The following is a 16,454-nucleotide window of genomic DNA, read 5'->3' on the forward strand; positions in this document are numbered from 1 at the left end:
GAAGAAAATAGATAGGAGAGTAAAGCCATCTCCTCCCAAGAGAAACTGATGGGGAAAACGAGCAGTGGGAGGTTCTACAGCAAGTGGAGCCATATATCCAGGGCCTAGGATAAAGCGCACATCCCCCCAGACACTTACCGTGTTGCATTTTGTGCCACACACCACCTGCCTATGATTCAGCCACTGAGATGCAAACACTTTATTAAGGGTCCCAAGGTGAAACTCTTTCTCCTTCAGGAGACTGGGAAGTTGCTGTGCTGCATAACCATGCAACACACGAGAGTAGCTGGTTTCATTCTGTAGCCTGACTTCTCGGTTCTTCAGGTAGTACACTAAGGATCTCTTCACTGGGGGGAGTCTTTTCCTTTTGTGAAGGGAGTGATCCCAGCCAAACTGTGGAAAGCAATATTAGAAATCAGGGCTTTGGCTACCTTCCTTCCTTCAGAACAAGGGATCCTATTGTATTAGAGAAATCACCAAGAGCTCATCCTACAGGATTTACATGCAAAAGAAATACAAGAACAGGAATCTCAACCCAGACAGTCCAGTTTAACTCTTCCAACACTGAAAAGATGCTGCTCCATAGCCAAACCTACCTATGAGAAAGAAGGAATGAAAAGACAAGGGAATAGAAGCAGAGAGGAGGGCAAAAAGTTTACTAGGCCTTTTAAGATTTGAAGAGAGAGTCCATAAAGTTATCCTTGATAGAGAAGGGAATGAGGAGCTGAATGATTACTATACTGACCTGGGCTACATCTCTACCTAGTCCCCTTCTCCCTCTCAGCCTATACTCTCCGCAGAGCATGAATTATGCAGCCCAGGGAGTCAGATTTAGGGTCCCAGGTCTTCCAGGGTGCACGATCAATGGCCGCCCCCATGTCACAAGGCCCGCGCTCCAGGCAGTTGTAGAATTCGAAAATCAAATACCAACGAAGTGGGAAGCACGGGAAATCAGAGTCCGGGTACGTGTCCAACAAGGTCTTCCCCTCCAAAGAGGGCGACATAGGGATTATACTTAGGAACTGATTGTTCTAGGGGTCCAAGTTGCCAGCTCAGGGCCTGGGTATCCAAGCGAGACTCCTTATTAGAAACGAAATCGTCCCTGTTTCTCTGGGCCCTTGTAAGGGGGCTTCATTCTCCCTTTCCTTATCTTCTGGGAGATTTTGTTCCCAACTCCCCTAAACCTCCTTCTTCCAAAGCCCAGATTCTGGTTTCTACTCAGGCCCCATTCCCGGCTGCATGCCTTCCGCAGAACATACCCATTTTCAAGTTCCCCTTTAGCTCCTTATCCCGGCTTATCTGCTCCCCAGTGAACTCTTGATGGTCCAGCCCTCACTGTATAGGCCAGACTCCGGTCTCCGCCGCCCCCTCCCCGACTACAGACCTCAGATCCCCGTTGCGGTTCCCTGATCTGCGATTCCTATTCCCTTCTGTGTGCCTCCACCTTATCACTCGAGTTCCAGCCTTTCAGCCCTCACCTGCGGGCCCTGAGCGTCACTCCCAGCTCCCGGCGAAGCTGGCGCTTTCCGCTTCCTGCTAACTGCTTTCCGGGCCATAGTGGGCAGCGCCGCCGCGGCCCCGCAGCCACATGGGGCGGGGGAAGCGAGGGGGAGAAAGACGGGGGGTCATATACTGGGCCCCGGGGCCGCGCACCTTACTGTGCCCGGCCCGGAAAATGGCCCGGACCCGGGGGGTCAGTAGAAAGAGAGGAGGCAGGCAGAAGGAAAGGAGGAAAGGGGGACCGAGGGTGGGAAAGGGGAAGGGGATGGGAAAGGAAAGCAGGAACGAAAAGCTTCCCGAAGACCAAGTGTGGAAACGACGGCGAGCGGCTAGAACCAAAACACCCCCTCCCCCTACTCGCCCCGTCACCCTTGCGCAGCCGCACTTCGCAGCAAGTCGCTAAGAAGACGCCGCCGGGACTAGAGGGGCGGGGTTTAGAGCTCAATGGGGAGTTAAGGTATGTTGCCTAGCGGCAGTCTGCCTATTTCTAACCGTAGTCTAGTGGCCGCAGGAGGTAGGCGACCTGAGGCTAAAGGAATCCGGGTTCCAGCCGTCAAACTTTGGACCCCTCGCCCGCCCGTCCTCAGGTACCCGGAAGTGAGGACAGCTAACCTCTCTCCGGGAAGGACTTCCTGGCTTTTACCCGGCATCCACCACTGGTTATCGCCCTGCAGGCGCCTAACGTGCCCCGAACCTATGGCACGCAGAGCCGGGGCGCCAAAGGCTGAACTTTGTAGGAAGAGGCAAAACCTTCTCCCCTCAGCCCTGCTAGGTGGAGACCGGCCCAGAATCCTCGCCGGCGTGGTCGCACTTTCCGTTTGCGGAGAACCTGCCCTGCCCGGAGCAACCAACTTAGGCCGAACGCCGGGGCTCTGGCCGCCTTCTCCCCGCCCCTGGAGAGCCCTGAGGCTCCAGTCTCCACTCAGTCTCCTCCCTCCCTCCCCCGGCTTACTCCCCAAACTAACCCTCTCTTCAGCCGTAACAGGAAACAGCCCCTCATTTCCTTTTTTTGCTGCGACCTCACTTCCCTTTAGATTCCCATGGCCTGAAGGCCACACTATCTTTTTTGTTTCATAAAATAGGTTTCACCCCGTAATTTATGTTTCTTGTATCTCCCGTGCAGTCCTAAACCGAGGAATAAGGGACTGCCACTGCCTGCCTCTTTTTCGGGCCCGGTTGTATCTCCACCAGGGCAGATTGGGTGAAATTCTGAACCATACAGAAGAAAGTGGCCATTGGCTTTTCACTCCAGTTAGGGTTGGTATTAACTACCAACCATGGGGGTTTCTTGAAAATCACCATTGCCTCCACTGTCAAGAGATCCTATAGGAATTTGAGTGCCAGCCTCTACATGTTTCAGGCAAAACAAACAAAAAAACACCCTACAAGGAAGTAGAAATGCTTTCTTATGGCTGACCAGACTCAGGCTGCAGTGCCCAGTTACCTGCTGGTCCCTTCAGGCTTCAGGCCTCATACCTCCAGGGAGCTCTGTTGGCCCATTTGAAGTTCTGTTTCCAAGGAGATATGGGTTTGTTTACCAAGCTGAACCAGAGACCCACATTGAGACAGGATCCTCCCCCATCACAGGTCAGCACTGCCACTAACCACTAATGCCACCTTGGAAAAGGCAGCCCCATCTTACTTGGTCAGGCCTATTCCTTCAGAGACATGCACACAGTGAATGAGTCAGAGCTGACTCATTATCCTTTTCTGAGCCTGTTGTTCCAGTTCTGTCTTGCCTCACAATGCCCTGGATGACCCAGTAGTCCATTGAACAAGAGTCTGGAATTCCTTTAAGAATCTCAAGGTCATGTTGGGCTGTGCTTAGATTCTGGTCTCCTCTACCCATATCAGAGGCTGCAGACTCATCCTCAACTTCCTCTTGACACCCCAAGAACTATCTCTAAGTGCACCTCACAGCAGAGCTCACCATTTCTGTGGAGATAAAGTGCAGATTCATTTGGAAGTTTAAAAGTTCACAGTTGCTTTTAAATATTTTATTTATTTTTAGAGAGAGGAAGGGAAAGAGAAAGAAAGTGAGAAACATCCATGTGAAAGAGAAACATTGATTGGTTGCCTCTTGTATGTGCCCCTACCAGGGACTGAACCCCAAACTCAGGCATGTGCCCATACCAGGAATCGAACCATCAACCTTTCACTTTGCAGGATAATGCCCAACCACCTGAGCCATATCGATCAGGGTTACAATTTGTTTTAGAAGACTGATATTTTGATGTCTCTTGCCATGTCTGTAAATTGGGAACAATCATAGTGATACTTTGCCCTGACTCAGAACAAATTGGTAATACATTTTGAGAGCTTTGTGCTTTCAGTATACAACTTTAAGTTATGCAAGTGTCCAGATTAAAAGCATTTTATCATTAATTAAAATAATAATAATAATAATAAAGGACTGGTAATACCAAATATTAGGGAGGAGGTAGAATGACTGGAACTTGCATTTATTGCTAGTGGGCATGTAAATTGGCACAATTTGGAAAAGATCTGTGGCACTACCTACTAAAACTAAATGTGTACCTTATTGTCCAGCAGTCCTACTTCTGGTTATAAGCTCAACAGAAATGGGTGTTTATAGCTATCAAAAAGCACTTATAAGAATATTTAAAGCAGTTTTATTTATAATAGTCCTATATTGGAAATAGTTCAAATGTTAACCGATAGTAGAAAAAGTAAATTTGTGTTCCCATGACCTCCTCATCAGTTTCAATAATTTGCTATAATGGCTCACAAAACTCAGGGAAATATTTGACTTATCATTACTGCTTGGTTATAAAGGATATTATAAAGGATACAAGTGAATAGCCAGGTTGAGATACATAGGGTGAATCCAGGGGGTCCTGAGAACAGACTTTCTGTCCCATTGGAGTTTAGGGTGTACCACCCTCTTGGCACATGGATACATCCACCAATTCTGAAGCTTGCCATACTGCATAGTTTGGGGTTTATATGGAGGTTCTGTTATACAGCCACAATTGATTAAATCATTATCCACTGGTAATTAATTCAATCCCCAGTTTTTCTCCACTTCCCAGAGGTTGGGGGCTGAGGCTGAAAATTCCAACCCTCAAATCACATGGGTGGTTCCTCTGGCAACCCATTTGGAAGCTATTAGGGGTCTACATCAAGTCACTTCATTAATATAAATTCAGTTTTGTTGAAAGGGATGTATTATAAATAACAAAAGATGCTCCTGTCAGCATTATCACTAAGGAAATTACAAGAGTTTTAGGAGCTCTTGTGCCAGGAATCAGGGACAAAGACCAAATATATATATTTCTTATTATATCACAATATCACAGTAATAAAAGTCAAAATAGTTATTACCTTGGTGGTTAGTGAGAGGCAAAGCCAGGGAGGCTTCTGGTGTGCTGGGAATACATTTTATTGAGTTTAGACAGAGAAAGGAAGGGGAGAGAAAGAGAGATTGAATTGTTGTTCCACTTGTTTATGCATTCATTGGTTGCATTTTGTATATGCCCTGACCAGGGATGGAACCTGCAACCTTGGTGTACCAGGATGACATTCTAACCAACTGAGCTACCCAGCCAGGGTTGAAATTTCTATATCTTGATCTTTGTGGTGATTATACTAGTGTACAGATATGTAAAACTTCATCAAGCTATACATTTAAGATTTGTACAGTTTATGTAAGTATACTTAAGTTCAGTCATGGCCACTTACTGACAGATATGTTCTGTCTGTCTGTAGAAATGCATCACTAGATGATTTTATAGTTTTGTGAATGTAATAGGTATACTTACACAAACCTAGATGGTATAGCCTACTACATTCCTAGGTCATATTGTATTGCCTATTGCTCCTAGTGAAAAACCTGTACAGCATATTAAAGTACTACATACTGTAAGCAATTGCAACAAATGATATTTGTGTATCTAAACTAATCATATAAAAGGTATAGTATTGGGTTGGCCAAAACATTAGTTCCTTTTTTGTGTGTAAGATGGTTGTAGTAGCACTTAGTTGTCTTTAACGTCATTTGAAACAATTTTGTTAAATTGTATTGTGACGGCTGTCATATCAGCAGCATTTAAAAAACAACTTAACCAAAATTGATGAGTTTTTGTGTAGCCATTTTAATATTGAAGATGGGAGAAAAACTAAATGGACTTTTTGGCCAAACCCCCCAAAATGGTATAAAAAATAAAAAATGGTACACTTATATACAGTGTTTGCAGGACTGGAAGTTGCACTGAATGAGTCAATGAGTGAATGTAAAGGCCTAGGACATTATTGTAGAATTTATAAACACTGTACACTTAGGCTATACTCAATTTATTTAACATTTTTTCTTTTGCCCCGATTAGGGTGGCTTAGTTCGTTGGATGTCATCCTGCAAAGCAAAAGGTTGCTGGTTCAGTTCCCAGTCAGGGCACATGCCTAGGTTGTGGATTCAGTCCCTGGTCAGGGCACATATGAGAAGCAACTGATTGATGTTTCTGTCCCTCTCTTTCTCCCTCCCTTCCCCTCTCCCTAAAAATAATAATAGTAATAATTAAAATAATAAAATAAAACATTTTCTTTCTTCAATTATAAAATAAACTTAGTTTTATTATAACATTTTAACTTTATAAACTTTTTAAGTTTTTAACTTTTCCATTTTCTTGTCATAACACTTAGCACAAATATATTGTACAGCTATACAAAAATATTTTTATATATCCTTATTCTATAAGTTTTTCCCTATTTAAACATTTTAATGTTATTTTTTTACTTTTTAAAGTCTTTTGTTAAAAACTAAGACACAAAACACACATTAGCCGAGGCCTACACAGGGTCAGGGGCATCAACATCACTGTCTTCCACCTCCACAGCTTGTCCCACTAGAAGGCCTTCAGGGGCAATGACACCCACGGGGCTGTCATCTCCTATGGTGACAATGCTGACTTCTGGAACACCTCCTGAAGGACCTGGCTCAGGCTCTGTGTGAGGAGTGTCACTCTATTCAGGAATATGTCCATGTGGGTTTGCCTGGTTTGTTTCTTTCTCCATCACAGATTTGCATGTAAGTAGATAACATAGCATAAACATTCTTATGAATGAAAACCTTGCTGTGTTGGAGTCCATATTTTTAGCTTTATAAGGTATGCAAAAGTTACTAAATGCTCTACTGTGAATTTTCTTGGGGGTTCTTCTTTTCTTCTCCCGCGATTTCCTTTTTGCTTATTTATTCTTCCGCTATGTGTTCCTGTTCTGGTTCCAACAACTCCTCATTAGTCAGTTCCTCAGGGACCACCTCTAGGAACTCCTCACTGTCACCTTCATCCACACCGAGGTTGTTTTCCATGTCAACAGCCTTTCCATTTCCAACAGCCTTGTTGGTTTTTGCAACCTCCTCATGCTTCACATATCCTTTGAAATCACAGATGAACCTCTTGAGTGACTTCTACCAGATGTCATTCACACACTTGTTGGCGATACTACCCCAAACACAAACAAGGTTCTTTTTTTTTTTTTTTACTTTTATTAGTATTTATTTTATGCTGAATTTACTCCTGGGCAATAAGCTTTTGTTTCTTCAGTTTTGCGCTATCTTTTTCTTCTGTGCAACTTCCTCTTCTAGTTCAGGAACAGTCTGCTCTTTTTCAGTAAGGATCATCTCAATGTGGCACAGAGAGCTCATGTATGGGTTAATCCTCCCATGAGCTCTGTAAGTTCTACCTTGCATCTTGGGAACTTTGTTCACCTGAAGTCTATGACCAGAGAATCTATATCTAAATCCTTGGGTTCAGCATTACTCTCTGCATTTCTAAGCACGTGTGGCAAAAACTCAGCACTCTTTTTGGGCCACCAACCCTGTGTCCAGCCCCACTGTTTGGCCTGGGCATACCTACCAACTCCATTACTGTATCGATAGAATGGGACACATTGCTTCTTTAAAGTGACATCTTTCAGATACTTGGTGGCTTTTCGAATACACATACCCTTGATGGCCTGGGCATTTTCACAAGTGTTCTTAAAAGTGAACATGAAGGTTTGAACCTCTTGGTTTGCATGATTTTGTGGGGTTTTCTGGGTCAAGTGAATAGCAAACCATCTTCAGAGATCACCTCTGGTCACTTTTGGGAAGAGGAAATGCCTCAAGCAAGGTTCTTGACGCAGTCATAGATGTTGTTATCCTCCCAGAATTGCATCAGTGTCTTCCTCAGTTTCAGCAATAGCCTGGACAAAGGTCCTCCTCAGGTGGGAGGCTTTAAAAGCTGCTTTAACTCCTTTACCCATTGATTGGATCAAAGAGTGGAATTTGGAGGGAGAACCACCACTTTGATTTTGGGATAAAGATCGCCAATAAAAGGAGAATGTCCAAAAACATTACCAACAATATGCAAAATCTTGAAAGGTATGTTATTTTTCAAATAGTACATCTCTGTTTCATGGGCACAGCAATTCAGGAGAGCGTCTTAGAAGAGGAGCTTGGTCATCCATGACTTCCTGTAGTATACCGGCAGTGTGTGCTTACTGATAATACGCTTGAAGACCCTGGGGTTCTCACTGTGCCAGGTCACAAAGAGTTTCAATTTGTAGCCTGCAACACTGCCCCCAAGCAAGATTGTTGTCCTGTCCTTAGAAGCCTTGAAACCTGGCATGGACTTGGCCTCCTTAATAGATGAAAGTCCTTTCAGAATCTGTCTCCAGCATATGGGGGCTTCATCCATACTGAATATTTGTTCTGGCAAGTAATTTTCCTCCACAATCAGCACATCTAGAGTTTCCAAAAATTCTTCAGCTGCCTTCATACCAGAACTCTTAGACTCATCAGTCACTTTTTCATTACCTAATGGATAACAATTTTTTTAGTATAAAATTTTTAAATTTTTATTTATTGATTTGAGAGAGAAATATTGATTTGTTGTTCCACTCATTTATATATTCATTAGTTTATTCTCATATGTGCCCTGACTTGTGATAGCACCTGCAACTTTGGTGTATCAGAATGACACTCTAGCCAACTGAGCTACCAGAGTTTACCTTAATTTCCTTTTTTTAAAATGTAGGCTGGACTTAGTGATTGACTTCTAATGGATAGAGTATGGGAAGAGAAAAATAGTAACCTTTAGAGTAGAGAAACCTAGCAGATACACCTTAACCAACTGATCAAGGTTAACTTCAATAGTATTAATTCGCATTGATATTAATACTTCCTGATGTGATGTGATGAGGAGGGTCCTTAATCTCTATAGAATTCTTCCCTAAAATTTATATCTCTAGTATAATAGTGAGAAAATATCAGGAAAACCTAAACTGAGGGAATTCTACAACATACTTGCCCAATACTCTTCAAAAGTGTCAAGGTTATAAGAGACAAAGAAAGACTGAGAAACTGTCACAGACTGAAGCAAGTCTAAGGAAATGACATCAGGAAGTAATATGGTATCATGGACTGGATTCTGAACATAAAAAAAGACATTTAGTGGAAAAATTGGAGAAATCTGAATAAAATTTAATAGCATTGTATCAAATAGTTTCTTGTTTTGATAAATATACCATGGTTATATAATTAGGACAAGCGGGGTAAAGAATATACTTTCTATACTATTTTGTAACTTCTGTAAATCTAAATTTATTTAAAAATGGTTATAGCATTGTCTCATTACACCAAGGTTGCAGGTTTGATCCCCAGTCATGGCACATAAAAGAACCAACCAATGAATGCATAAATAGGTGGAACAACAAATTGATCTCTCTCTTTCCCTTTCTCCCTTTTCCTCTCTTTCTCTAAAAGAATTATTTCAAAATGGAAAGTTAAAAAATAGAAGTAAATGAATCAATCAGGAATCCTGAGATGGATTTCCTACTGGAAAAGTATAGTTATTGGGGGGGAAAAATCTCAATTAACAAGATATACTGTCTTAAATGGACACAAAGAGAGAATTAATGAATTAGAAGATGATTCTAAGAAAGTCACCCAGAGAAAAACACAAAGAAATAAAGTATAGTAAAAAGGCATGGAAGACAGGAGTGGCATCAGTGAAAATGGCAGTGTATGAGGCCCGTGCCTCCTCAGAAACACTGAAAAACCTGGCAAAAACAGTTTCAACCTTACCAGAACTCTGGGAGCTAGTCAAAAGTTTACAGCAACCAGGTGAATGTTTAACCAGGAGAAAGGTCACTGAAACAAATAGGAAATTTTTGTGTTGTTTTTACTTACCCTTGTTCCACTGTCTTCACTTGGTCAAAGCAATCTTAAAGATGGCCACCTATCCTGAAAGAATATATGCACCTCTGTGTTCATTGATGCATTATTTACAACTAGCCAAGATATGGAAGCAACCCAAGCACCCATAAATAGATGAGTGGATAAAAAACCTGTGGTACATATACACAGTGAAATACTACTTGGCCATAAAAAATAATGAAGTTTTATCTTTTGCAACAGCATGGATGGATCTAGAGAGTATTATACTTAACAAAATGAGTTAGACAGAGAAAGACAAATACCAAATTATTTCACTTATATGTGGTACCTAAAAAAGAAAATAAACAAAGTAGATAACAGAGAACAGACTGACAGTTGTCAGAGGGGATAGGGGTTGGGGCCTGGGTGGAAAAGGTGAAGGGATTAAGAAGTACAAATTAGTAGTTACAGAATAGTCATAGAGATGTAGCTTACAGCATGAGGAATATAGCCAATAATATCATGATAACTATGTATGGGGCCAGGTGGGTACTTGAAACATTGAGGGGACTACTCTGTAAAGTACATTTTTTTTATCTTTTTAAAAAAGCTGTATTTATTGATTGGTTTTAGAGAGAGGACGAGAGAAAGAGAGAGAGAGAAACATTGGATTTGTTGTTCCACTTATTTGTGCATTCATTGGTTGATTCTTGTATGTGCTCTGACTGGGGATTGAACATGCAACCGTGGTATATTGGGATGATGCTCTAACCAACTAAGCTACTCAGCCAGGGCTAACATAAGTAATTTTCTTTCTTTTTTATTTTTTAATTTAAAAAAAGATTTTATTTATGTATTTTTAGAGAGAGGGGAGGGAAGGGAGAAAGAGAGGAAGAGGAACCTCAATGTGTGGTTGCCTCTCACACACCCCCAACTGGAGACCTGGCTCACAACCCAGGCATCTGCCCTGACTGAGAATCGAACCAGTGACCCTTTAGTTCACAGGCTTGTGCTCAATCCACTTGGCCACACCAGCCAGGACTAAAGTAATTAATTTTCTAACTACTAGGATGTACATCTGAAACTAACACAGAATACTATTGAATGTAAACTGTAATAGAAAAATAAATAAAAATAAAATAAATACTGCCTTAAAAATAAAATAAACAGTCTCATATGCTAAAAAGAAAAAGAAAAAAGAGGGCAACCCATGTTTTCAGTGTGGATACCTGCTTCTGGAAGACCTTGTTCCAAAGGAATGGAGTTTCTCTTTTTGACGTGACTGGAGTTTTTCTTAAGAACTGATGCAAAGGGCTTCCCTTTTTTTCACCTAACTTGGAACCCTATTAGGGCAGAGGGACTACTTAAGAGGGCTTTTCCTAAAAACATTGAAAGACAAATGAACAAATTGCTCTTCTCTAGGCAAAACAAAACAAAACATCGCAGCAAACAATAGATGCACCAAAAGCCTGAGAGGAAATTCTAGAAAGTGAGATTTTGGGGGGGAATAAAGGCTTTGAAAGGTTTTTGTGTATACCAGATAGTCTAGAAAGCCGCATGCATGGGAAAGGAAGGACACATACTTAGAGAACCAAGACCGTAAGCTTTCACCTTCGGCTGATGTTTAGGCTCAGAGCACACGTGAAGTAGAGGTCAAGACAGAGTTGTAAACAGCTTTGCTAAGTATGGAAGGAGTGATCCGACATAGATCAGAGCAAAGACCTGGAGTTTTGTTTTATTTTTTTCTTTTCTGATCCTTTTTTTCCCCTTCCTTCCTTCCTTCCCACCCTCCAGGCATTTAAGAATGTCTCTGTTAAACTATAATTTAAAAATGTAGGTATGAGGTGAAGTCCATTTAGGGGTTTATAATTTTCCAACATTATAGTTGTATTTCCAACTTACCCTCAAAAGTTCAGAAAACAGAAGAATGTTCACTAAATCAGCAATTATTTTTGAGGCCCTACTATGTGATAGGTGTGGTAGACAGCAGAGACCTGACTTGGACTTTATTCCTGCCCTGAAGGAATTTGTAGGCTAGTAGGGGAACCCACCTAACTAAAATACCAGTCTAAGGGCCATAAGAATTTGGAAAAAGGGCCTGGCTGGATAGCTTGGTTAGAGCATCATCCTGATATGCCAAGGTCATGAGTTCTATCTCCAGTCAGGGCACATACAAGATCAACCAATAAATGCATAAATGAGTGCAACAACAAATCAATATTTCTCTCTCTCAAGTCCAATTTTTTAAAAACAAAAAGTGTTCAAAGGACCATGGAAGCTAACTGCTTCCTTAACCAAGGAAGAGGTTAAGGAATAACTTTTCTTTTTCTTTCTTTCTTTCTTTTCTTTCTTTCTTTTCTTTCTTTCTTTCTTTCTTTCTTTCTTTCTTTCTTTCTTTCTTTCTTTCTTTCTTGGAATGGCCTCTTAAAAAAGATCACAGAAGCTAATTTTTGATGGATGCAGAGTTTCAAGGGCAGAGTTTCAGGGTAGAAGCTGACTTTAATTGGAAGGGTGAAGGAGAGTGATTGCAATATACCCATCTGTCCGGAATCAAGTAATGAATTCCCCTAGGTTTAGCCAGGCACTTGGCAGTTGGTTATAGTACATTTTTAACCTCTCTTGCAGCTATGTATGACAGTGTGACTATATTCTGGCTACCCAAAGGAAAGTGAGTGGAAATGTTGTTGGCAGTTCTCAGGTCACACCTTTTATAGGAAGCAGCTTGGCTTTCTCTTCCTCTTTGCAGTGTAGTAACAGTGAGTCAACTTTGACTCTGTGGCTGGAGTGTAATACCATGAGTGGAGCAACAAGTTGGACAGAACTGAATTCCAGGGAACAAAGCCCTGACCAGTCCTGCATGGTCTATCAGTTCAGACTTTTACCTGGAAGAGAAACAGAACTACTTTGATTAAGCCACTGATACTTTTGTCACCGTCTAGTCAATATCCTAACTAATAAAAGCAGTATAATAAGAGAAGAAAGGCAATAAGAATGAAACCTATGTAGAAAGCCAAATTCTGTCTTTTCTTCTCTTTTTTTCTTCCCCACCTCTCTTCTAATCCATCATTCATTTTCTGTAGTTATGTGTATGTGTACCTACGCACACACTTCTCCATATCTCACTGGTTCCAGATTTTTAGCTCCAGATATGTTAACAAACTTGCATCTTTTGTGTTTTTCCTGCTTAATCCAGACACCAGTGAAATAGCCCTAAGGAGGGAAACCATGTCTTCCCTCAGAGGCTCTCCCCAGATCACAGTGAGGCAGTAGGCATCTGGCCAAGAGTGGACAGGCACATGCCTTTGGTCACTGTGGGCAGAGGGTATTGTTTCCTGTGTACAATAGGATTTGTAGGGAATAGAGGAGCGGTATTGTTCCTAGGCAGCCTTCTCCCTTTCCATAAAAGGGCATTTTGAGGAAGTTTTCAATGTGGCAATCACAAATGCCTTATGTTCCCCCCTTTCATCAAAACTTCTAATTTCTTGCCCTGACTGGTGTGGCTCAGTGGGTTGAGCCTTGTTCCACAAACCTAAAAGTCACCAGTTTGAATCCTGGTCAGGGCACACGCCTGGATTGCAGGCCAGGTCCCTGGTTGGGGGTGTGCGAGAGGCAACTGATCAATGCTTCTCTTCCTCTCTTTCTCCCTCCCTTCCCCTTTTTCCAAAAATAAACAAAAAAAAATTTTTTTAAACAAACTTCTAATTTCTCTACATTACCTTACAGAGTATTGTAATATTGTTTTGGTCTTTCTAGTATCCATGCATTTGGTAACAGAACCTAATTTTACTATTAATTATAACTCATGTGGTTAGACCTGAAGCTCTCCCAGCCATTTGACTAGGGTTGAATCATAATATAGTTTGTAATCTAGTCCTAGTGAAAACTGGAAGTATTAGAGAAAAAAAAAGGCTTTCAAAATACTGGGGTTACTAGGTTAGGAGAATATAAGGCTGGAGCTGCTGATATCAATTTGCCATACCATGGAGCGAGCCTATCTAAGAATAAAATCAACACTGAGGAAAACAGAACCAAGAGATAGAAGTCTCTGTCTGGGAACCTCATACTCTATTCTATTTTATAACCCTTTATGCTTCTTAAAAACTCTATCATAGCACTGTTCTGCTGGAACCTTTCAAAAACCCTGAGAAACAGACAGTATCATCCTCATTCTCCAGAGGAGGAATTTGAGACTCAGAGAGGTAAAGCAACTTACAAAAGCCATGTAGCAAATTACTGGCAGAGGCAGAATGAAAACCATATCAATTGCTACCCAATCCAACAGTTTTTCCCTTACGTTACACTGTTAGGGACATTTTACCCTCTGCAGTGGGGAGATCAATACAAAGCCCCCTCCCACTCTAGGAAGTCATTCTAGGCACAGGTGGCTCTGGTAAGTCATTTATCCCTCTGGTGCTTTGTAAAGCCACTCTCCTTGGTCAGAGCCAAGGGGTATCTCTTACACCTGATCTTGCACAGCTGTTGCTATGAGTGTACAGTCAATGCTAGTGACAAACGGTTCTCTCACCCTTCACAACTACTTAAGGATTGGGTCAAAATCAAGCAATAATTACTATTCCATGCTCCTAGGTCAAGTTTTAACATTACTGAGTATGTTAATAATGGAGTTTTTCTACTGTTAATGGGAATTCAGCTGAAATAATCAGCAAGAACCCATAGGAGAAAAATTTCTGGCAGCAGCCAATAGATCATATTTCAGTCAATTCTCCTTAATATGTGAGACAGATGGGAGGGATTAGGGACCAGAGAAAGAGGCAAAGTATGAAACCTGATTCAGGAAATTGTAAAAGAGGGAGATGAGCAACCCTAGTGTATCTGGGAAGAAATGTCAAGATGTAGCACTTTGCCCAAGCAAGGACCTTTCATATCTTCCATGTCTTTCCCTCCCTTTCTTTTCTTTCTTTCTTTCTCTCTTTCTTTCCTTCTCTCTTTCTTTCTTCTTTTTTTTTTCAGTCTGGCTGTACAGGGATTAAAAGTGCTGAGGACTTTTCTAATTACTTGGAAGTGATGGGGAACTCAGAGTTGGAAAATTTTTAGTTTTAAGTTATAGTTAATAAGCTTAGTGATTATGCATATAAAAAGCTATTGTTTCAGGAACTGAAGGTATGACTCACCTTGACTCCAGGAGATCACAAGCAATTCAACTTTTGTGCCCCAGGAGGACTGCAAGCAGTCAAGGTGGCACTTGAGCCATGTGTTCCAGGAAGAGATGTCTGCTGTCCAGGACACAGATAAAGAACCACCAGTCAGCAGATGAAAAATTGCTAGGAAAATTGCTGGACTGCAGCTTTTATCTGATTAACCCTTTTCCTGAATTCCAAACCCCTTACCTACACTTTTTTTCTCCTTATAAAAAACATTGGCTTGAAATGAAATGTAAGACGGTGGTCTTTAGGGTACATAACTTGCCACCTTCTCAGATCTCTGGCCATCTGAATAAAGCATTCATAAAGATTCAATCCTTGACTCCACTTATTGGTTCTGGTAGTGACAGGCAGCACAGACGCTGGCTTTTCTGGTTTCAGAAGACCATCTGTGCCTCACTTTGACTCATGAGTCCCCGTTCTGATGAAGGAACCATGTGCTAATCTGGCTAGTTCTCCCTTTCTCCAGCCTTCCACTTCCCATCCCTTACCACCTGGCTAATGGGATCACTTTTGTCAGAGAGTAGGGCTGGGACATGGAGGTAGGTCTAGGCAGAACTCCTCCCTTCCCAGCTGTTCCCTGATACCCTGGAGACTGGCAAACATCAGAGTACCATTTGACATCAGCCCACTCTTGACCACCAATCAATATCCAAGTACTGCATCTGGGTGGAAATCTACTCTGGCTGAAAGAGTATTTTCACTCCTTCATGATGACTTTTGCATCTTTATCTCCCTTTTGCAGACCTGACTTAAGCTGAAGCCTAAGTCATCAGGGTGAAGACAGGAATCTTTTTTCTATACTTAAATGCAGGTTAATGACATGATAGAATAATTTTAGTAATGATATTATAGTGATCTGGTTAAAATAATGTATTCCCTATAATGAAATATCATGAGCAAAATTGGATTTTCCAGATTCCATTATTTTCTGCCACTGAGCAGCAATTTTTTCTTGAACTTTATTTCATCATTCCTTCCTACTGTCCCAAGAATATGGGGAAGAAATAAAATAGAGCTAAACATGAACCAGGAGGAGTAGAAAATGAAGAAAGTTGCTAGTTTTTCTTATCAACATCTTTTTTTTAAGATTTTATTTATTTATTTTTAGAGAGAGAAGGGAGGGAGAAAGAGAGAGAGACACACACACACACACACACACATCAATGTGTGGTTGCTGGGGGCCGTGGCCTGCAACCCAGGCATGTGCCCTGACTGGAAATTGAACCTGCGACACTTTGGTTCACAGCCCGCGCTCAATCCCTGAGCTACGCCAGCCAGGGCTGTCTTATCAACATCTTTTTAAAAACATTTTCATTTACTTACTTTTAGAGAGAGTGGAAGGGAGGGAGAGAGGGAGAGAAACATTAATGTGCAAGAGATATTGGTTGCCTCTTGAACACCCCCAACTGGGGACCTGGCCTGCAACCCAGACATGCAAATCCAGGCATGCAGAAGTAAAATAAAATAAAATAAATATTAAATAAATCTAAGATAATAACTGTTATAATTTGGTACCATTTAGATTTTACATCTATTTGTTTACATCTATGAGCTTGAGCTCATAGGGCTAACTCTATTAAAATGCACTGACCTATACTGTTCCTTAAACACTTTTTTCCTTCCATTAGTTTTAA

General features: G+C 41.5%; 1 protein-coding gene and 1 pseudogene across 2 annotated transcripts in view; both read right to left on the reverse strand.

Annotated features, from left to right (window-relative positions):
* The window catches only part of DCAF12 (DDB1 and CUL4 associated factor 12), a 32,238-nt gene extending 30,185 nt beyond the window's left edge, over positions 1 to 2,053 (reverse strand). Inside the window, exons 1-2 of one of the 2 annotated variants that reach the window (XM_045840781.1) lie at positions 1,479 to 1,887; positions 139 to 393 (exon numbers count right to left, since the gene is read on the reverse strand). In XM_045840781.1, the coding sequence (XP_045696737.1) occupies positions 139 to 393; positions 1,479 to 1,556 (333 nt within the window). In that variant the 5' untranslated portion in view covers positions 1,557 to 1,887. Of the gene's footprint in view, positions 1 to 138; positions 394 to 1,478 lie in introns of both variants that reach the window. The other variant, XM_045840782.1, reaches the window with a different exon arrangement.
* Positions 2,054 to 7,028: 4,975 nt separating this feature from the next.
* On the reverse strand, positions 7,029 to 7,576 carry LOC123820059 (annotated as a pseudogene).
* Between the last annotated feature and the right edge of the window lie 8,878 nt (positions 7,577 to 16,454).

Source organism: Phyllostomus hastatus, unplaced genomic scaffold (assembly GCF_019186645.2).
Source record: "Phyllostomus hastatus isolate PE091 unplaced genomic scaffold, TTU_PhHast_1.1 phas_contig_34, whole genome shotgun sequence".
Classification (NCBI taxonomy): Eukaryota; Metazoa; Chordata; class Mammalia; order Chiroptera; family Phyllostomidae; genus Phyllostomus; species Phyllostomus hastatus.